Below are 21923 nucleotides of genomic sequence, written 5' to 3'. Positions count from 1 at the left end.
AAACCAGACTTATCAGGAAGAAAATGGGTTTTATCCTGTTTTACTCCAGGTTTACCTCTCGACAGACTTTCCACTAATGGTATCCCAGGTGTCTTTGAGTTCGGCCAGCAGGTTTTCCAGATGCTGCCTGTCATGGCTGCTGTGAGCCCTTTCGTAGAGGCTGCGTCCATTCTTCGTAGTGGCATCATACATGGGCCTTTTTGATCTCAGCAGTTTCTGAAACTCCTGATTATAAAAGCAATTGAATAAATTAACCAATCCGTTTAAATTAAAAGGATAATTAAAAATATAACTTTTTTTTTTCTTCCTACAGTAACAGGACATGGGCCAGTTCTGGGTATCATGGTAAACAGTTTTACATTTTCCAGAAAATTTATTTCAGTTATTTTTTTATGACATCCCAGAGAAGTTTCCAGAGTAACCAGAGCTTTCCATCCCCTCCCAAAGCTGTTTTGGGGCCCAGAATGCCTGGTTCTGCTGGAGGTACCTTCCTGTTAAAATTGAGTTTTTCCTCTCCACTGTCGCTACAAGCATGCTTAGTGTGAGGGATTGCATTTGAGTCAATGAGTCGATGCAATCAACTGGTTTTCCTTAGATAGTAAACTGAAACAATTTGACTGTATGATTTGGTGAACTGTAAAGTAGCTTGAGAAGATGTGTGTTGTGAAATGACGCTATATAAATAAACTGAATTAAATTGATTTGAAAATGGTCAGATGGTTGAAAAGAGACGTTGTAGCTTTCAAAAAAGGAAAACTAAAATGTTTGGGAACATCAAAGCAATATTGAAATTTATGGAAACTAAGATCACCATAGCTTGGCAATCAAAAAAGGTAGGCAACTGAAAACATTTGGCTAGTGTTTATTATCTGTTTCTATCTATATGCAATATTTTAAAATATATATATTTTTTAATCATTGTTATTATTGAGGGAAAACCTCATACGAGCCTGTGTCCACTTCAATACTTATTGCACCTTCTGTTCCACGAGCTGTTGTTTTATCTGCTCATGAGAAGCTCCAATCTCCTTATGTGTATCCAGAGTTTGTTCAACTTCTGTCATCCAGTCGACAAGGAGGCGCCAAGATTCAACAAACTGAAATAAAGAGAATTAAAGGTGAAATTATGTCAATTTTTACTGTCTAATTTCTTACTGTCTAATTTTGAATATTTGTCTTGTTCAGTGAAGCTGAAACTTCTTTTATCTTTCCGCACCTGTTTGACGTGTTTTTTAACATCCTCTAGCATCCTGCCTCTCTCTGACACCCGCTGCAGGAGCTTCTTGTATCTCTCCTGAACCGTCATTATTAGGTTATGAATAACATCACGGTCTTCCTTCCTGCTCAGCTCTGTTAGTCTACATCCTGTATTCTCCACTAAGGTCTTCTTTTCATTGTAGCCATTTAACTCATTCAGTAGGATCTGTGCCAAAAGTTCAAGTTTTTATTTTATTTTATTAAAACACATCAATTTGAAAAGAAATCAGGCTTAGCTTACATGTTTTTAATAGATATACCTTATGTTCTTGCAGCTGTGTGGAAACTGTTTCCAAAACGAAACTTGAAGCAGGCAGGTCCATCATTGACTCTTCACACTCGTTCATCTTTTTTAAAAGTTCTTGGACACTGCTGTGGAACTCTTTGGCCAGACTCAACCCTTCTGTAAGCTTAGCCTGCACGCCAAAAAATGCACCACAATCAAGCACTTATATTCTTAATAAATAGCATGCTTTGGAAATATTTTTGATTGACACAGCAATAAGATTGCACTAAGAGTAATTTACTTTTCGCTCTTGGACTTTGCTGTAAACAGATGTCCACTTTTGTTCAAGTATGGACAAGCTGTGCTCAGTGCTTGACCCCCGCACAAGGTCTCCTCGCTCCAACATCCCATGAATGGCATTCCTCACATTTGTGTAGCCTTGTACTTTAGATTCCATCTCATTACATAGCTCCTGTTAGTCAGAATAAAATTTAAATATCAATCAAATAACCACAAACAAATTTCTGATAAGAGAAAATCATATCTTTAAAAGTGTCTATACTACAATGTTTGTAGTTCTGAAAAAAAGAACATTACCAAATGTATATTTAGCCTTTCATTTGCAGAATCTGGCATGCCCCATATGGTTTTAGATGAGGAGAGCTTCAAGTCTGTGTTTTCCAGCCACTGTATAAGATCCTGAATCTCCATGGTAACATCTTGCACCTGCAAATACGTAAATGAGATGTACCACAAATAAAGACATCAAATGGATTAGCACTTGTAAAAGTTGAATCCATAAAGCATTAAAATACATTTATGTACATCAAAACGGTTTCTTTTTGAAAGCCCAGATTGATCCTCTGTTTTTATTCTGAGTGTTATGTTATGCTCATTTTCACCTCTATTGCTTGTAGTTAATGAAAACTCAAATTTCTTAGAATATTGACATTTAACATGAAACTAATAGAAATGTCATGGTACTGTATAGTTCATGCACTCCATGCTTTGTCTAGGAACTGACATGGAGCTAATCAGACTCTTATTTTGCTGGTAGAAGAGACGTTTTATTAATAGAGGCAATCAGCTGTTCTGCACTCCTGATTTATTTATTTTTTCTTTAAACAATAGTAAATAGATTCATCATTGGGTTTAGGTTAGAACAGTTTTGGAGCATCTCTACAATGGTGATTCCCATAGTTGCTAAAGCAAGGTTTGCTACTATGTGCAGTATAGCCAAAATTTAAATCCACAGATGTAGGCAAAAGTGCTCTAAATTATCCTGCTAAATGTAAGAACTAACTTGATGAAGAAAAATCAGGAGCTAAACTCAGCAGTATGCACTACTATCATCATTACTAATAACATTACTAACTGTGAAAACTAACCAAAGTAATTAAAGAAAGCTGAATTATGTCACTCTTCACTCTACCTCCACACACTGGGACCTTTTCTTTATAACCTGAAACAGGAGGCTAATGTTGTTTTGCTTTAGTACAAATTATGCAATAGTCGCTCATACCTTACAAATTTTCCTGTATGTCAGCTTTTAGAGCACTGAGATACATGAATGACACTTTCATCTGTAAATAGACTGAATTTTTATTGCACTTGTATGACTGTAGTTTAAAGCGCTTTAAAATAGAGTTTCAAGGCTCCAATCATATTTAGAAAATTAAACACTTCCACACACATTCATAGATACTTAGGTTTGCATGCATCAGGCCACAGCAACCTTATTTCCTTCTAATCTTTAATCAAGGTTCTCTTCACGATGTACTTTTAAATTTCCCCTCCCAGAGAATTTGTAACAAAGCCATGATGTAATATTTTGCCAATTAATATACATATACCTGTAAGATTTTTGAAAAAAAAATGGAAAAATGTGATATCTAAATGTACGGAAGAGGATTAGGGCCAGTGAAAAACTAAAAAAAGTTAACTGATTTTTAAATATTATTTCAGTTTAATATGGGGGGAAATTCAGAATTCTGACTTTTTTCTCAGGATTCTGACTTTAATCTAAGAATTCTGACTTTTTTCTCAGAATTCATTAAAGTTAGAATTCTGAGAAAAAAAATCAGAATTCTGATATTAAAGTCAGACTTCTGACTTTTTTGTCATATTATACTGAAATAAAATCAAAAAATCAGTCAACCTTTTTTTATTTTTTCAGTGGCCCTAATCCTCTTCCGTAAAATTGAGATACTCAGATTGTTAGATTTTATGTTTATGGTGTAATACTGCCGATGACCACCAGAGTCCACCATTGATTTCGTTCCTCACCTGACTTAGTCTGTTCTCTAGTTCCAGCTGCCTGCGCTCCGTCTCACAGCGAACAAACTCCCAACTTTCATTCACTTCTTCCAACTGAGACTGCAGACCATGTGCGCTGTCCCCAGACCCAGCTTCCAGAAGTCTCCTGCCTGCCTGGTTGAGGGACTCAATGGTACGCACATGAGACATCACATCATTGCGCAACACCTTTGGGGGATAAGAATAAGGTCATACAGGATTAAAAACCTATGATTAAAGCATAGTTTGTTTTATTCAAAACGCCATCACAAACCTTGTGCTTTGCTAGCTCTATTTCACATGTTTGCAGGTCCATGCTGATTGGCTGGTTGCCATGCAGTTGTTCAGCTGTTCTGGAAAGCCATGTCTGCAGCTCATCTAGAGTATTTTGGAACTGACCCAGACCCAGCAGAGCACACTCTAACCTATGCTGAAAATGTAGCATGGATAGAATATTTTCACTCGATTAGTGTTAATTATTGTGATAATAATCCAAACATACACTCATATGTGTATGTTTGGAAACAACTTGCCAGCACAAAGTTGGAAACCTTTGCCTTTATGATCTATTGATGCCTAAATCCATGAAGTTACAGCCATGTATTTTGCTGAGTCAACATTTGTGCTGGCAAGTTTTCAAGTGGTTGCTTCATGGTGTGTGACTGTTTGAGCTTTAGAGAAAAGTCAGTAATTAAATGTAAAATGGCATCCATTGCTAAAAATGTAATATTTGAACCATTAGTTATTACAGATTCCCTGATAAGACATATCTTACCTGTCTGTTCACAGTCTCGGACTCAAGACTGTCCCATCGCTGTCTAAAGTCACTCAGTGGAGATGATGATCCTGGACGTTCTGAGCCCGGAGACAATCGGCACACAAAGCGGTGGTTTAGACTCTCAATCTCAATCTTCCTTTGGTACAGTTCTCGCTTAAATTCCTGGGTCACGTAAAAAAGATTATATGTGAGAACTGGTTTCATTTTTTTCTTTTAACCCAAGATAAGTTTACTAGCCTTTAAGATCATCTTATCATGTATCAACTCACCTTAAGTTCACATAGCTGCTCTTTGACAGCTTCCAGGTCAGTTCCCACAATAAACTCCTCTGTTGATTTCAACTCAGCTGACTTTAACCACTCAAACAGGCCCTGTTAAGGCACCATTTTTTAAATTATTGTATTTGTACTTTAAATACTGTATGTGCTGTATTCAAACACTGACCTGCATGGTATCTTGATAATGAAGTGCCATCTGCAACGATTCCTCTATCTTCTTGTGAGAGTCACTCCAAAGTTTGCTCAAGTTGTTCCATGTGCAATAAAGCTTAAATACATCAGGATAAAAAGGTTTAATTTAACTCTGCATTAGGATTAGAAAAGGCTTCTGTTAAATGAAGCTGTCTTACTTCATCCATGCTCTTTGTGATTTCTGGTTTTTCTGTATCACCACATGCTACCATTAAGTCCATTCCTAGAACACCAAGAATGTCCAAGTCTCCTTGCAAGCTGTCTATATCCTCCCTAAGAGACTGAACGTTGAGAAAATATAAACATTCCATCATATTTTTAACAGTAGGTTATTCGTGAGTCATTTTTTAAAATACATCCAGACAAACCTGCATGCTTTCAAGGCTTTGGTGGATTGTTTCAGAATCTGTGAGACATGCATTGAGATCCAAAATGGCCTGCTGAGCATCATTAAGGGCACTTGTCATTTCAGTGACATCACTCCAATACTTCAAGGCGAGATCTAGAAGCTTCAACAACCAGCGCTCTCTCTCCTGAGCCTGTTTATAAGTTTCATCCCACATCTGGGACAGGCTGGACACTTGACCCTGAATCGCTAACAGCACAGAAATAGCAAAGGTGTTACTCAATGTACAGTAAAATGTAATGTGGCTAGTAATGTCTGAGAAGAGAATTACTTGTGCCAATTGAATTGTCTCCTGCTGCCTGAGTGTTTGCCAGCAGTTCGTCTGCCTGCCCTTTGACACTGTTGAGACCCAGCTCCAGCTTGGAGAGCTCAATAATTGCTTGTTTGTTGTCTTGCAGCTGTTCCTTGATCCTTGGTGTGAGACCTTGAAGAGAGGTGGGTGTCTGCATGCGACTGCAAAGGCGGTCAAGACTCTCCCTGATAAGAGTCATCCTTTCATTCAGCTGCAGGATAAAAAGCAGACATAACGTGGTGTTCTTTTGTGAAACTCATATAGTGTTCTTAGTTATACAGAAAGCATTCTTACTTGTGTGAACCGTGGTAAGGACTCCTCAAGGAGATTAGCACTTTCTTTGACACATTCTCTGATGGATTTGTGTTGCTCCTCAGCCTCTGTTGCTTTTTGAATGAAGTGTTCACCCTGAACAGGGTTCAGTTCTGACAACCGTTTAGCTAGAACACCTTGGCGTGCGATCAAAGGTCGATGTTCTGCAATAGACTCTCTGAGACCCTTTGCAAGGCAGAAAAAAAAAATATGCTGTTATAACAATTCAGGAAACATTTGTCCTCTTTGTAGAATTATCTTTTTTCAATGAATCTCTAAAATTGGAATACGTTTAGGAAAAACACATTTTCCCATATACTCTGCTGAATACCTCACAGAACAAAACTGCTATTGTCATCAGGGGTAATCAGGGTAGGGGTAAGAGATATCCTGTCATTAAGTAGATTACACTGATGAACTGAGCTTGTGCAAATGGTTCTTTTGACCATTGAAAAGTGTTGGTAGTCTCTGAAGAATAAATAGCTTCTTTGATGAACACAGACAATTCAAAGGGGCATGTTTCTTCTACCTGTAAGAGGTCCTGTTGTTCCCGAAATGCTTCATAACTAATTGTGCCCAGGGAGAGTTGACCAATAAGGTTCTGAGTTTCTTCCAGCCATGGCGATATCTCAGCCAGGCCCTCCGAGAACTGGGAAAGAAGCGACTGGGCATGCTCCAGCTGGAGGACCACATGGGCATTTGTAGCTGAGGTGGTGTTACACTGTTCCTGCAGAGCCTCTAGGGGCACCTAAATGGTGATAAAACAGTGCTAATGTGTAACTTACATCTTAACAATTATATACTTATTGTCAAATATTGTGTATCATGAAATAAAAGTTGCAGTTGCACCTGAAGATCTCCGGCTGCTCCTTCATCATTGTAAGTCATCAAGATTTCAGCAATCTTGACCATCTTCTCAATGTTGAATTTATGTTGAAGGATCTCTACTGCTAAAATCTAAACAGAATTACATGTTTATTTTAAACAAATGTTTGAAACAGTATTATCAAACTGAGTTTAATAAAACTCAGTTTAATAAATTGCATTTAACTGAAAAATGTTACTTTGTTCTGACCTTCTGTTCACTGAGTTGTTCTGCTATCATCTTTGGGTCCAGATCAATTGTTTTAAGCTTTTCAAGATTGTGTGCGGTGTCTTTGAACCAAGCCAACTCCTTTACCACAGCCTGTTGCAACTGGGAAAACAACAAAATTATATCAAACTATTGAACAAACAAATGCCAGAAGGAAGCATGAAAAAACATATTTCCATAAGATCAGGACTGAGTTGCAAAACACTGAAATTCAGGAGCATACCTATAGTCCAATAGTCTAATTTAGTTAGGAGGATATGACTCGGAAACTGACTTGTCTCCCAATTTATTTATCAGATAAACACTTTAAACTAGTCAGTGGGGTGCAGCGTGTCTCCTCTCAGTGCCAGTTCAAGATATTGATATGAATGTTGTGTCAGGAAGAGTATCTGTTCTAACACTTATCCAAAACAAACACACCGATCAGAAAAAAGACTGCAGAGCTGGGTTACAATTTAAACAATGTGATTTAGAGGTTTAAAACAGATTAGTTCCAATGCTTGTATGTAATGTATTCACTTTTTTTGTGTGAATTATTCTAAACTATGAATTTAAAATGGCCTTTTTTGTGAGTATGTATATATTTTGGAGTTTGCTTTTTGTTTGCAGAGCACTCTGCAAGGACGTTCTGCAGACAACTGGATGAGTTGTAAAAATCAAACATTAAATTTTTCAACACTTTACCAATGGACTGGTGATTTTTTACCTTTATTATTTTGGTCCAAAGTGACTTATTTAGACTCAGTCCCACACCAATATCTAAAATTATCTTGGAAAAAGCTGTAAATCATGGGTGACGTGTTCTTGTATCTACGTAGCTAGTTTCATTTTTGTGTACATGTGAAAAACTTACCCTTTCTTTCTCAGCTGCACATTGTACTGCATCTCCTACATGCGTTGGGCCTCCTGCTGCTCCTAACAGCTCCCTCTCAATGCGGCCCAGCCACAGGTGGAGGTCCTCCTGACTTGACGTGCAGCGGCTAGAAGCTTCTAGGGCCTGTTCAAGCCTCTGTAGAACATCCATGCTGCTCAGGTTGAGCACAGAGCAACGGATACGGAGTGCATCCATCTTCTCTTGTACCTGTTGTGCTTCTTCCACTTAAATGAATGTGAAATAACAATACATAGGTAAAGTGGCATATACAACCTGTATGGCATGGCTATTGCTTAGGACTGAAAATTGTCATTTTCTTTTAAGAAACTAGAACTAATTGATGAATATTAACTAGACACTAGGTACACTCAGTTGCTTGTAGCAGATTAACCAAACATGTTAGACACTCAATATGTACAAATCAAACCAAATTTCAATTGAAAGAGTGGAAACAATTGAAAAGAAAGGGAATTTACAGAAGAGGATTAGGGACACTGAAAAAAAAAGTTTACTGATTTTAAAATTCTATTTCTTAATCTCAGAATTCTGACTTTAATCTCAGAATTTAATTTTAATGTAATGGATTTTAATGTAGATGGGCACTATGAAGGAAGAGATGCGGGAGCACTTAGCTTCACTGACATAGATTTGAGTTGTTTGAGAGGGCCAGTGACACATTGGTGAAAAATTACGGAATTAGCCAACTTTTTATGTGCCCGAGGAGTCCCCTCATTAATAGAGGAGCAGAAGGTCATTAAAGCAAGAGAGCTAGTCTCTAAAACAGACATGGCTATGGCTTGATGCTAACATGTTTATTATCTGTCAGAATGCTGAGATTAAAGTCAGAATTCTGACTTTAATCTCAGAATTCTGACTTTTTTCCAATACTAAAATGAAAAAAACATTTAAAATCAGTAAACTTTTTTTTTTTTTTTACTGGCCCTAATCCTCTTCCGTAGGAATTTGATACACTTTGGATTTTTAATGGGTGTTGGTGCCAGAGGAGATGGTATAGCATTTAAAATTTTATTTTACACCCACTGAAAAAAATAATGCAACCACTTTTGGCATTTACTTAATCATATTTAGTTACTTTAACACAATTGTTTAATGTCCTAGAATGCTAACATGAAACAACTGTGTTAAAGTAACTAAATATGATTTTGCAAATCAATCAATCAATCAAACTTCTTTACTGTCGACTACAATTTACATTGCCATTGAAATTTCAGTTTCAGTACAACCGTTCATCGGGGAACGGATTGCAAGTTTCCCACCGGTTACCTGGCTCCCCAGGTCCCAGGCGGTTACCTATAGCGCCGCTTTTTAAATGACGTTATAAAAGATTATAGTGATGATGACAAATACACATTTGTGACCTATAAACCGGTTTTTGATTGCAATGAGTTTACTGTAACCCACACTGGCCTTCACTACTACAAGATCTTAGTCTATTTAAGAACCTTGGAATGTTGTGGAACAGGTAATGTTCTGAGCAAGACCTGGGGGTGCTGTTTTTTGTTTGTTTTTGTTTTTTTTTTAGGGTTCTTTTTATGTCGGGTTTACAAGATTTGGTAGGATGGATGGAGAAACAGTGAAACAATTAGATCTGTGTCTGCAGTAACCTGGTTGTTGTCCCAGCTGAGCCAAAATGTAAAGCTCTTGATTCAGCAGTGAGGTTATGTTCCATCCCTTATATATGGTCATAAGACATGACTAAAATGAGCTTCCTGAATATGATTCCTGCCCTGCCTTGGTGATAAGGTGACAGTATTAATCTTGAGGAGCTGAAATAGATTTGAAGCCCCTCTGCATCAAAATTAACCAGTTAAATTTGACTAGGCCTCTGATCAGAATGCCTCCTACTAAAGGGGCCTGCCTTTTGAAGTTGCCTAGGCACTTCCTATCAGGAGATGTGATGTAGATATAGACCAAACAACTGACCAAGGGACCATATAACCCTACTGGCCTGAAAAACTGGATGGATGGATGGATGGATGGATGGATGGATGGATGGATGGATGGATGGATGGATGGATGGATGGATGGATGGATGGATGGATGGATGGATGGATGGATGGATGGATGGATGGATGGATGGATGGATGGATGGATGGTACACATTACCTGAGACTGCTTCCATCAAAATTACACCTGACATCTTTACTTTTTCAAGTTCAGCCATTTGAACTTGAATCTCTTCCACAACAGCCTAAAAAATGATTCATAGTTTCAAGTTATTTCAATTCTGGCACTTAAAAAACATAATTATGTTGTTGAAAATCTATGTTTTTTCACTGAAAGGTAAATAAATCACATCAGCAGGGTGAGTCACTCACCTTGGCCTTAACTGTAGCATCTGACAAATGCAGCATTGCTCTTTCTGCTTTCCTCAGCTCTGCTAATGTTTGTTCTTTAGATATGAGCCACTGCTGCAAGCTGTCTGCTTGTTCTTGAAACCGCTGGGCTTTGGGAAGAATGAGCTCCAAACATTCCCTCCTACCAATGGTTTGATAATCAATCAGTTAAATGTGTGTAGTACTATGCATCAAGTCTTGCTGTAATGAAGTGACAGATTACCACCAGAAGTGTCTGACCTCTTCTCCGCCTCTAGCTGTAGGGCCTCCCACTTCTGTTGAAGAGTGTTGAGCTTGACCTTTGCCCGCTCCCCTTCTTCTCCTGGGTGGGCCTCCACTAGCCGTGGGCCCTCGACCATCACAGAATCCATACTACGCCTACGGTCAGTCAGGAGACGTAGCAGGAGCTGTAAACCATAAATATCTCAAATCATTGAAAAATTACAAGTGTGTTAACTTTGCCCTTTGATGTCGAAGAAGAGACAGAAGGGGTTAAAACATCCCTCAAACCCTACACTTGTTTTATAACTTCCTTTCTATTGTATGCAGAAAGACCTGTCTCATGTTTCCACCTTACATTGTCCTAACCGGTTTCCTCTCATCTGTAGAGGACAACTTTCTCATAGCCTGCAGACATGTTCACAAAGAAGCTTATTGTTGCTTAGAGCACCACCCTTTGACCACTAAGCAGAGAAGAGTTTATTTCTTAAAAGAAACCATTGAATATTCTTTGCCATAACTTCGGTTAAATCTTTCAGCTTTATTCTGCTTGCTCTAAAATCTAATTTGTTGATGAATTCAGTTCACTGGATGACAAACCTTCTGTTCTTGAAGTTGTGCCTTCACCACTTTGACTTCTGAGGATGGAGGTTTCTGATTGGTTGTGAGCTCCTCTATCTCACTGACCCACGCAACCAAAGCGTCCAGGTTCTGAAGAATCATTTCAGAATTTGTGGAAGCATCCCTGAGTGCTAGTGGAGTTTTAGTTACCTAAGCGGAAGAAAAAAAATACAATTATAGCAGAAGTAGAAGTATTAAACAAGGTAGACAATGAGCTTGATTTCTGAGAACACATACCCTCCACCTGTCTAAACTACAATCTTGTTCTGAACTTGACTGTCCGTCATTTTGGAGCTGCAAAATAAAGAAAATTTATGTGATGCCTTAATATGTAAAGCAATGCCAGTTATTCTCTATCAGACTAGGACATAAAATATTGCTATTAATACAGAGATGATGGTAGAAAATAAAAAAATAAAAAAAGGATGATAAAAAAAGAAAGGAAAGACATAAGTGATGAAAAGATGGGACTATTTCAGTCTTACAATCTGTGTTTTAACCTCAGCAAGCTCCTCTGCTACACCGTTCAGGACTCTAACGGTTCTGGTGACTATGGGCTTTCCTCCTTTATCTCCTGGTGGATACTCTGTCACCTCCACAATCTCTGTCACAACCGTCTCTGTCACTTCTGTCACTTCTGTGACCTCGCGTGATGCAACTGTCTTCCAAGACCATGGGCTTCCCTCTCTGGAGTCTCTCCTCTGGAAGCTTGCCCTTCTTTCTGCAGCAGTCATATCCATGTGAGCAAGGGGAGATCTGGCAAATTCTGGAGGCAATGTCCTCCTAGTTAATGTCCCATTTCGAGAGGTTTTTAGTGAAGATGGACTGCTGTGCCAGGCGTTTTCTAAGGTACTGCTACTTCTGATTGTGGAAGCAGGTGAGCTTTGGAGGGGTTTGTCAGAGATAGGTGTTTGAGTACCCTCCTCCCTCCTATTATAAAATTCCTCATTCTCTTTGTCCACCTCTTTTTCGTTAATTCCATCTTCTCTAAGTTTGTCCTTGGATTCATCCTCCCCTTTGGTCACCCCATCTTGTTCAGGGGGTTGCCACTCTTTTCGCCGTTGGTAGCATTCCTTCAAGAAGCCTTCATCAGTCCTAACGTGCTTGGACTTCTGCCCCAGACAACTGGGCCTGCTGATGAGATTACCCATAATCCTTCAGCCCACAGGCTAGTAAGGTAATAGATGAAGTCAGGCCCCTTGGCCATTCATGCAGATGATCCCTCAGCTACCTAAAATGAAACAAGGGGCTGAGAATGGGTCATTCTGTTCATGCAACACTTCGCAAAAGCATTCCTACCCCGTGAAAGTTTTTAACATTCTGTCAAGTTCCGGCCCCTTTATATTTTTGTTGTTTTTGTTTTTTTTATGTGATTAATAATTGTGAAGTGGAAGGAAAATAATACATTGTCAAGAGTTTCTTTTCCTAAAAAACACACATCTTAAAAGTGTAAGATAAATTATATGTTCAGTCTCCCTTAGTTTATGCTTTGTGAACCAACTTCTGTTGCAATAACCATCTCAAGTCAGCTGGGTTACGGACAGAATGACAATAGTTTGGAAACATCTGTTTAAAGATTGTGCCAACTATTCACAATATAACTTTTAATGTGGGCAATTCCAAGAAATCAAGCAGCTTTGATCTTAATAGTTCCTTTAGCTCTGACTGCATGTGGTCATTTTCCTGCTCCATGCTAGTCACTAGCTGTTTTTTGTTGCTGTTGTTTGTTTTGTTTGTTTTTTGTCAAGAGGGTAACATATTTGACTACACTCAAATAGTGTTTAACCAGCTTTAATGATCCATGCTTCATTGTGGAACAGGTGATGTCTGGCTAATAGGTTGTGTTATTCTTTTCTCCTCTTTGAGTGGAAAAAAAACCTTGGCTTCTCAGCTGCCATTCAGAAATGTATTTCTACCCGTCACCCTTCAGTGAATGATTATGTCATTGGTTCTAACCTGATTCCACTGTCTCTGTTGGTCACACCTTGAAAACAGGGCTGAAACTGCTTCTTTCTAGACTGACAGACTGTGCATTCAGCCTGACTGGACAGGGTATACCAGTTGTGCCATATTTCTTAATCACAGGAAATGTTCAAGCTTTGAGAGACAATACCCAAATCCTGCCTTGAACCTCTCTAGAAGGTTATCTATAACTTGTTGGGAGTGTTTTTCCTTCTTAATAATGCAGTAAAACCTTCACATAACTGCAGCATTTAAATAAAGACAAAAAACTTACAGTTATTATCTATTTACAAATTCTGTCAAATTGCCATAAAAACAGATGCACTCTACACTAAGTTTCTTTGTCAATTAAATTTAATTAGGTTTATTGATAAAGTACCAAATCACAAAATATATTGTCTTATGGTGCTTTACACCCCACCCCTCCTTGAGATTGACCTACTTGATGTGGTTCAGCATTTCAAATCCCACTGAATTTAAAGTTTGGAGTTGTAATGTGACATACATGTCTCTGGTTGCTTTTACATCATGAAATACATTTTTAGTTCTCTCTGACAGACGAGTGAGAACTCGTTTTTACTATGTACACATTTTTCCAACCATCTCACATCAACAAACAAAAACTGGGCTTGAGAATCAATGTGACAGCCTTTTGGAAGATCCCGTTGCTCAGCCTGGCACAGATAAACCAGTGGCAACCAGCCAGAGCTTTCTGTAACTCAACTCAGATCAGTCCTGGGAAACCCTGTAGGGACCTGATGAAATATAACAGCCATAAACCCATCACATTATTTCTATATTGTGATCAATCTCTCTTTGTAACACATGGCTAATAATACTAGAATAGACAAATCAGCTTCGAATTTGACTAATATTTGTATGATTTTACAAACACTCTGTTTTATACATTGTTTGTTTTTCCCTCACCTCTCTGTGTTCATTGCTTTGACAGAGGTTAAAGGTTAGTGTAGTTATCTTGACATAGACAGTCTGGGATGAGCCCCTCAGGAGGTCACAGTGGGGGCTTCTGTTTAAGCAAAGTCTTCCCTCTGAGATGAGGTTATCCTGCTCAAGTCAAAATCATAGAAGCCATCTGAAGACCAGCCGAGTGACAAATAATCTACTTAATCTCGTTGGGGGTTGAGGGTTAGGGGTTAGCCAGAAAGGATATTCCTATCTGCTTTTAACATTTCTTAAAAGATTACTTTTTTAAAAGCTGTGTAGATTTTAATGGAAAAATGCAATTATGATGCTTGATGGCTCTATAATACGTAATTAAAAGCTAAGTAATGGAATTACTTTAATTAATATGTAATAAAGGCCTTTAACTCACCTATGATTTTTTAGCAACAGTCTTTGAAAAGGCATGATTACTAAACAAAAAAAAAAAGAAAATACACATACAGTATGGCTTTCCAGTCAGGTTTTGTAGCCACAGCACTAAGACTGCTGTGTTGAAGGTTTTAAATGCAAATATGCCTTTCATCTAAAACACACATCTCTGTCATGATCCATGTGCTGCATTATTTACAGTTGATCTTAATATATAGAGTAACTGAATGGAATATGAGTATATGAATGTATTTGTCTTGTAATGTGCTAGAATAGTTTAGATCAGGTTTAAGAGCCTTCATTATGAAGCACAGTGAATTGCCTGGCTGTATGAATTAACTTATTCAGCTTTCAGGGGGGCGAAATCCTGCTGAATAAGCAGATATAGCCTTCTTGATAACAAAGATATAATGCTTGTATTTGCTAAGGCAGAATCTAACCTAAAAACATTTAAACCTTTAAGGTGGAAAAATGTAAACACATTAAGATTTTCGTAAGGCGAGAATATAAAGATGACCTACTTTGATATGATGACTGGATGTGCATTAGTAATTACCTGCTTTATGTCTCTCTCTCTGCTGAGCAGATGATGCTCTCCTGGGGTCCACAGGGGAGCAACACAGTCGGATCAGAGTGGTGCCCAGACAAAAGCCTCAGCCTCAAGATCAATGATTACTTAGTTAGCTCAGATCCCTACGCAACAGTCTCTTGAGGAGAGTAGTGTATCTGAGGCTGTGTCCACATAGGTTACTAATTCAAAAAAAAGGGGATTCTGTTTTTATGTTACCACACTGATATTGCCCTGTAGTGATCACACAACTGCATATTAAGCTATAATGATGTATTTTAACATGTGAGAGACAATAGGATGCTATTAAATCTAGGCTCATATGCCGTATTTTCTGCTGTAGAGTACATTGTGAATATAGAGTAGGTGACTGAGATGTGCCAAGGGTGGGGTAGGATGTGTTTTTGAGGGAATCAAAACAAGAGATATCCAGTAACAACACTATGACCTACATTCGTCGAAATCAATGAAAACTACACAAACTCCCACGTTAAGCCCGGGGCCCATTTCTCACTTTGCAGATAACCATGGTACCAAGAGCATTAAGAAAACAGAAAACCGTTTTAGTAGTTTTACCATTTAGAAAATGGTCAATCCATTCAATCACTTAACCTTTTGTGAAATGGCATTTTAACCTAACCAAGGCTGTGATTTATGACTAGAGTCCATTTAGGAATTGAGATGGTTAAGGCCATATTGTAAATGTAAATCAAATAAATTTATTCTTTCAGCTGTATGTTTATTAATTCTATGAAACACAATATTGGGGAATAAGACATAAATTGGGATCCATATCTTCCCAATTGTCTTAGACGTTTCTAATCTAGCCATTCTGATAGTATAAATAAATAAATGGTTTGATTAAGAATCAGAAGCAGAACAATGACCATCGATCATGACAGTAGAAAGCCCCATTATCTTCTCGCATAGCTGCCTGTTGGTTTCTCTTATGGGAGGTCTTGAGTTAGTAATCAGTGGAGTGGTCCCTAATCAAAGATGGCAGGTGTGCATTTACCCATGAGACTCATAATATTAAAGATGGATATATAGTGCAAGGTCAGGTGTTGCGTTCAAAGAGTGCTGTAAAAATGCTATCTAAGATCTTCTAAAAAAAAATTACATCTTACAGGCCTGATGCAAAACAAAACCCTAATTAAATGAACAATGCTAAAAACACAGAATTGTTAATACAAACTGTTGAATCTGAAGCAGAAAATATACTCACACCTGAGTGATCCATTCACAATCAGGAAGTTACTATTGACAATATTCTCCAGATGAAATCTTGCATGCAGCTAAGATAAATATTTTATTAAAGCCACTTATCAGAATAACCTTACTTTCCTCGCTTTCACTGAAAAATATAGCTTGAAGCAATCTCTCTCTCTTGGACAGTTCTGGCTATATTTTGGCAGTTTTGGCGGTTAGAACCCCACGTGAATTACACTTACCCTAAAGCAGAGCAGAACCCAACGGCATGAGTCAAGGAATCTGGCGAGCCATTCAAAAGGGTGAGAAAGAAAAAAGAAAAAAACGGCTTTGTTTGAGCATCCTTTGAACAGCCTCTTAGCCCCAACATCCCAAACTGAAGCTTCCTCAAACTCACACCCAAGCATGCTCCCTCCAATACACAATCAGCTCAGTCCACTCATTAATATAAACCATGCACACATACAAACACTCTGTTTAAACACACTCACACATGCCCTGATAACTCATGCTTTACCGTTGCCCACAGTCACAGACAAACAATGTCCTCTTCTCCTCTCTCTGTGCACCCCTCCCCTCCCTTCACTTCACTTCTCCTCCCACCAGCTCTGCTCCTCTCCCTTTCTTCTTTGTTGTGGGAGCTGTGATAGAGGAATTCCTTCCCTGTTAAGCCACCGATGGGACAGGGCACCCAGATGAAGACAATGTATTCCAACGGCTCAGCTGAACTCCCACAACTCCCAGCCAAAATCAGTTTTAACAAAGAGGTTAGATTGTACCCTTTGCCAGAGTTGCTGCATTCTCACCCAGAGCTGCTGCTCAGGTTGCTCCTCTACCAGGCAGCTAGGCGGCAGAGTGCCCTGTCTACCTTCCTTTGGCTTTTTTTCTACCAAACTCCCAAACTCTCCCCCCGTTCCCATCCAACAAAGCCCCTCCTCTGTGTCCAACTAATGCTCAGAAACTCCATGCTGCTTCTGCTTGAAAAATGTGGTAGGGGAGGGGGCAAAAAAAAGGAGTTTTCTAAAGACCCCCGGGCCGCCCTCAAAACATTCACATGTTAAGTGACGGCTGTTCGAACTCTTTCCCTCTGTGGTTGGTGAATGAAAGAAGTGCAAGCTACTAAAAAAAAAAAGACCCAGACCCTCCCTGCAATCCACCCAGTCCTGAATTTACCCTCCTGCCACCTTGTACACCCAAATTCCCCATTCAGAGCCAGTTCAGCAGCCAGTCTCAACAACAGCAACAAACGACAACTAATTACTGAAAAACATCTCAGATTACTTTACAACTCAATTTCAGCTATTTTCCACCAAAGCCTTTAGAAAAAGGCTGGAAGCTTCCACCCAAAGGAGAAAATGAGAAGGTAATGCAGTACTTTCTATGCAGCTGGCATACAAACCAAAGGAAGGACCCCTATGGAGAAACTCTATCATGCTCAGTTAAAGGAGGAACAATATTTGCCTTAGAAATGACTTACATTAAGCAGATTTTATACCAACACTTTTAAACCAACCATTACTTTCCAGCTTTTGGGATTAAATTATGGAGTAAATTATTGTTGATCGTTCTTTATCATGGATGTATTTGATAGAAATATTGATATATATATTAATAAATATTTCAATAGAAATGTTTGCAAAGCTTAGAACCCCATTATAAACATGCATCTTATTTTCTTTATTCTGTCTTTTGTCTTTCTCCTGCCAATCACTTAATTTACTTATTGACAGATCCACCAACTCCATGCACTTAAAAAATACACACTTTTTCCCCCTACTTTTTCTGTGCAGAAATCATGCTTATTTTACATTTATTCTATATAAAAAGTTTTTTTTCGTTTCAGATGCTATTTTTCTGGAGAGAGTGCTTCCATGCTAGCATTCCTTTGTGCATTTCTATGTTTCATGTCATGTAATTCTCAATCAATACCACTTAAGTGCCTACTCTGTTACATGTGAATTGAGGCTGTCAATGCAAACTTGTTTTCTGACTAGAAATGGATAGAGAGTCCTGTTTCAGTGGGTTTTTGGTCACATGATCGACATAGCACAGAATCTCCTATAACATGCTTGAACTGTTTTATTACAAAGGATGTACTGAAATGACACAGCTGCATTGACAATTTGATGGGGGACTGATTGTTAACTTAAAAGTGTCTACAGAGTCTACTAAGTGGACTTTTGGACTACTAAGGCTTTTGATAATTTGGCCCAATACTTCTGAACGATATATGCTAAATATCGGACTTCTAAATAAAATAGGCTTCTTTGAATTTTAATTTAGAATATCGATGTGAAGCTTTATTAGCTCAGATGGATGCCATATTTTTCAAATTTGTCTTTTTTTGGTATAAAGTAAAAAAAAATGCTTTTTTTCATTTATAATTTGGTGCTACCTTGCATGTTTTTATCTGCTAAAATGTTAATACATACATTAGAATGTTTTTGATCTAACATGGCAAAATCTTAAGATGAAGGATAGTATTTTACCTAAAAAATTGAATAAAAGATGTTTCATGTTCAGATTATCTCTACAAGTTGAAGGTCAATGGAGTTTCTTTGGGTAACTTAGAGGGCTCACGTCCAAAGCCATTTAATTAAAAATTTAGGCCCATTTTGGCCATTCTTTATCTGATGAAAGCTGGAAGTGGTGAGGCCATACTCTGCTAGGAAGCACTGCTGTAAAGCCCTGACACATGGTCTTTGTTTTAAGCATGTTACAGGGAGCTTTGTTCTAATTTAATTTGTGTCCAAAAATTGTATTTTCTATGGTTCATGTTATATGCTTGAAAACAATATGGGAGACGTGAGTAAAAAAAAAAATGGTTTTAAAAAAATCATCATGTATTTTCTCTTGAAAATATTTTGAAAAGGCATAGGGTGTTCGGCTACACGATGGTCTGATAATTGAAAGTGAGCTCTCAAGTTAATTTGGTTTTAAATTAGTGTCCAGTGGGACCCAAAATTTGATCACAGATCCTGTTTACCAAAGGATGGAGGAGAATGATTAATTTTATAGACTTGTTTCCCCCCTCCCCTGCCATCTTACTCTCTTGGCTACATTCATATTAAATAAGACCTCAGCTATTCCTCCACAGAACATGGTAATTAGCCCTCTTCAGGAGTAATGAAAGAAGAGGGGGGTTCCCTTTTTAGGGTCAAACCAGAGGCACCATTCAGCATGCACACTGTCATTTATCACTGAGAAAGGCTGGCTCCCTAAAGAGTGAATGAAAGGCTGATGGTCTTCCCCTCTGGGTTCCTCTCAGCTTCTTTGCTGCCTGTGTACAGGAAATTACAGTCGTGGGTAAAAGCACTAAGCTACAGTACGTGAGGATGGAGGGGTATAATCTATATTATCAGTTTTGCATTTAAATAATCTCACAGAAGAAGGAATTAAAGCTAAAGGTATATGTCAGAGAATAAACAGACATTGACAGTAAAAAGTAAGCCCAAAATTATCATTTAAAGAAGTAGGTAGGTCAACAAAATCTTAAGTGTGAGAATTTAATTAGAACTTGAGTCAGAAAAAACAAATTTACTTTCCTGTCAGCAGAATACAATATGTCGGTCGTTTGCGTGGTTGATTCACAGCAGTAAAAACAATCCCCAGCTCCATAAAGGTTAGAAGCTGTGTCAGAGAGCAGGGATTCTGTTTGTTTGCTGTCAAAGACAGAGACGACAGGATGAAAAGGATGTGAACTCTCACCTCTCACCCAGAATCTGTTTGTAAATTGTGTTTACTGGGCTCATTAAGGATGCAGCATCTGCCATAGGCTCAGTGAATACAGACACCTTAAAGCACAAAAGGTCTTTATATTGAACCTTATCAGCAGGGAGGGCAGGAAGTCAGAGAATGAACTTATCTTGTCAGGAAATTCACTTTCTAAGTGTTACTTTTACAACAACATAATCAGAAGTAAGATGTTATAGCTCTACCATACAGGGTCTTAATAGAGAATTTTGATTGTTTAATTTTTTGGGTGGATTCTGATTACTATTTTTTATTTTTATTTTTTAAAGAAAGCCCCCAATGTATTCAGGATAGATTTCAATAAAAAGACCAACACAAAATATTGCATGTTTGTGTAGAGATGAAATGAGTTAATGGATTTCAAAACTGTCCAAAACAAAGTGTGGAATGCCTTTGTTTTCACCCTCCGGCTCAGAACGTTCGTTAAGAAGTTTGTTGCTACCGGTTTTGTGCGCTTTTCTGCTGCTCTTTATGTAAAGTAGCTTATGGTCAGCAAAATAACTTCCTATTTCAAGTTATTCCAAGGAAAGGTAACTTTGTAAAAAAAAAAAAAAAACTTTGACTAGATCATTCTAAGACATGGATATGCTTGGTCCTAAATAATTTAATTTGATGCCTGGTTGTATGTTTAGTGAAATGTTCTGCTTCCATTTCCTTGTAAAAAAAACAAAAAAAAAAAAAAAACAACAACCCAAAACATTTCCACAAGAAGATACTACCACCAATATTTTATTCTGGAGATCCGGTGTGCATGCTTAGTTCCCTAGCACACGTGTAGACCAAAGTGTTACATTTAGGTCTTAATAAATTCAAACCTCCCTTCCCGTGTCTATTGTGATGCCTTCTGAGGAAACTTTGAATGGAATTTCTTTAAACTTTCTTTCAATAATCTTTTATTTTCATACCGCGACAACAGCAGGTGAAGGATTGAAAAGCGTCCATGAGAAGTTTAACGTATGGGATAGTGTATTATAACCTAAGCCTGGGCAAAACGTTCCCATATTATCCATTATGAACCAGCTGTATAATTTCATTTTTAAAAGTTGTTCAATAATGTTCTTTTCCAAATCTCAAAGGGCTTCACAGAACAACTATCTTAAGATAGATAATAATGTTAACAAACAAATTTACTTATTTTAGTAAGTAGATCACTTACATACTGTTTAGGCCTAGAATGTTCTATACTGTAGGGGTATTATGTAACATTTTGCAGTTGTCTAAGATGTCCCTTTTCTTTGATTTGTGAGAAAGAAATCAATTTATATCTGTTACTCAAAAAAGCTATGGTGTGTAGGTTCTTATCGTATCAAGATTTTCCTGAATCTACTACTAGGAAAAATCAATATTCATTTTAATAAAACATATAGCAATGTTTTAATATGATTTATGTTTTAAGAACTGTTAGATTTGTAGTATTTGAGGTGTAGTACCATCTGGTTGTTTTCTACACTGTTTACACATCAGCATTTTACTTCCTTAATGGATTTCAGACACTTTTACTTTTATACATTCTGGTCAGATAAGTCATCTTGTGTCAGATGAGAAGTAGGAAGGTATATATCTGTTGGTCTGGACTGTTGATTCTTGCCATATTCCAGTTCTAAGCTCATGTCTATCACAGCAGGTTATGGCAGAAGCAGTTGAAGGTGTACCAGTGTTTTGCTCATGTTGGGAAGCAGGTGTGTGGTTCTCTTGTGTATTACAGCAGGGTCTGTGGATTGGAGTCCCTCTGGCTCAGACTGCAACCAGCAGTGCTGCAGACTCATGGCATTACCATGACAAAGGTCTGTGGTTGGATGCAGCATGATAAAGGCATGGTACATATAAAAAGACACCCCCTTATTTCACAGTCTGACTGTGGGTCCCACCAACACTCTCAGGGACATATTTGCTTTGTAG

At 38.1% G+C, this 21923-nt stretch overlaps 1 protein-coding gene across 1 annotated transcript in view; it reads right to left on the bottom strand.

Annotated features, from left to right (window-relative positions):
- The window catches only part of macf1b (microtubule actin crosslinking factor 1b), a 50282-nt gene that overhangs the window by 14544 nt on the left and 13815 nt on the right, over positions 1-21923 (bottom strand). Inside the window, exons 5-28 of the mRNA XM_038289977.1 lie at positions 11438-11494; positions 11180-11350; positions 10601-10767; positions 10343-10502; positions 10131-10215; positions 7983-8227; positions 7112-7231; positions 6886-6993; positions 6566-6784; positions 6019-6222; positions 5704-5935; positions 5395-5621; positions 5185-5307; positions 5001-5102; positions 4826-4927; positions 4554-4718; positions 4053-4208; positions 3770-3967; positions 2081-2209; positions 1785-1955; positions 1518-1673; positions 1217-1423; positions 978-1097; positions 56-225 (exon numbers count right to left, since the gene is read on the bottom strand). Coding sequence (XP_038145905.1) covers positions 56-225; positions 978-1097; positions 1217-1423; positions 1518-1673; positions 1785-1955; positions 2081-2209; positions 3770-3967; positions 4053-4208; positions 4554-4718; positions 4826-4927; positions 5001-5102; positions 5185-5307; positions 5395-5621; positions 5704-5935; positions 6019-6222; positions 6566-6784; positions 6886-6993; positions 7112-7231; positions 7983-8227; positions 10131-10215; positions 10343-10502; positions 10601-10767; positions 11180-11350; positions 11438-11494 — 3794 coding nt within the window. The remainder of the gene's footprint in view (positions 1-55; positions 226-977; positions 1098-1216; positions 1424-1517; positions 1674-1784; positions 1956-2080; positions 2210-3769; positions 3968-4052; positions 4209-4553; positions 4719-4825; positions 4928-5000; positions 5103-5184; positions 5308-5394; positions 5622-5703; positions 5936-6018; positions 6223-6565; positions 6785-6885; positions 6994-7111; positions 7232-7982; positions 8228-10130; positions 10216-10342; positions 10503-10600; positions 10768-11179; positions 11351-11437; positions 11495-21923) is intronic.

This window comes from Cyprinodon tularosa, unplaced genomic scaffold (assembly GCF_016077235.1).
Source record: "Cyprinodon tularosa strain WSP-4 unplaced genomic scaffold, ASM1607723v1 ctg107, whole genome shotgun sequence".
Taxonomy (NCBI): Eukaryota; Metazoa; Chordata; class Actinopteri; order Cyprinodontiformes; family Cyprinodontidae; genus Cyprinodon; species Cyprinodon tularosa.
This window is presented reverse-complemented; position numbering and strand designations above follow the sequence as displayed.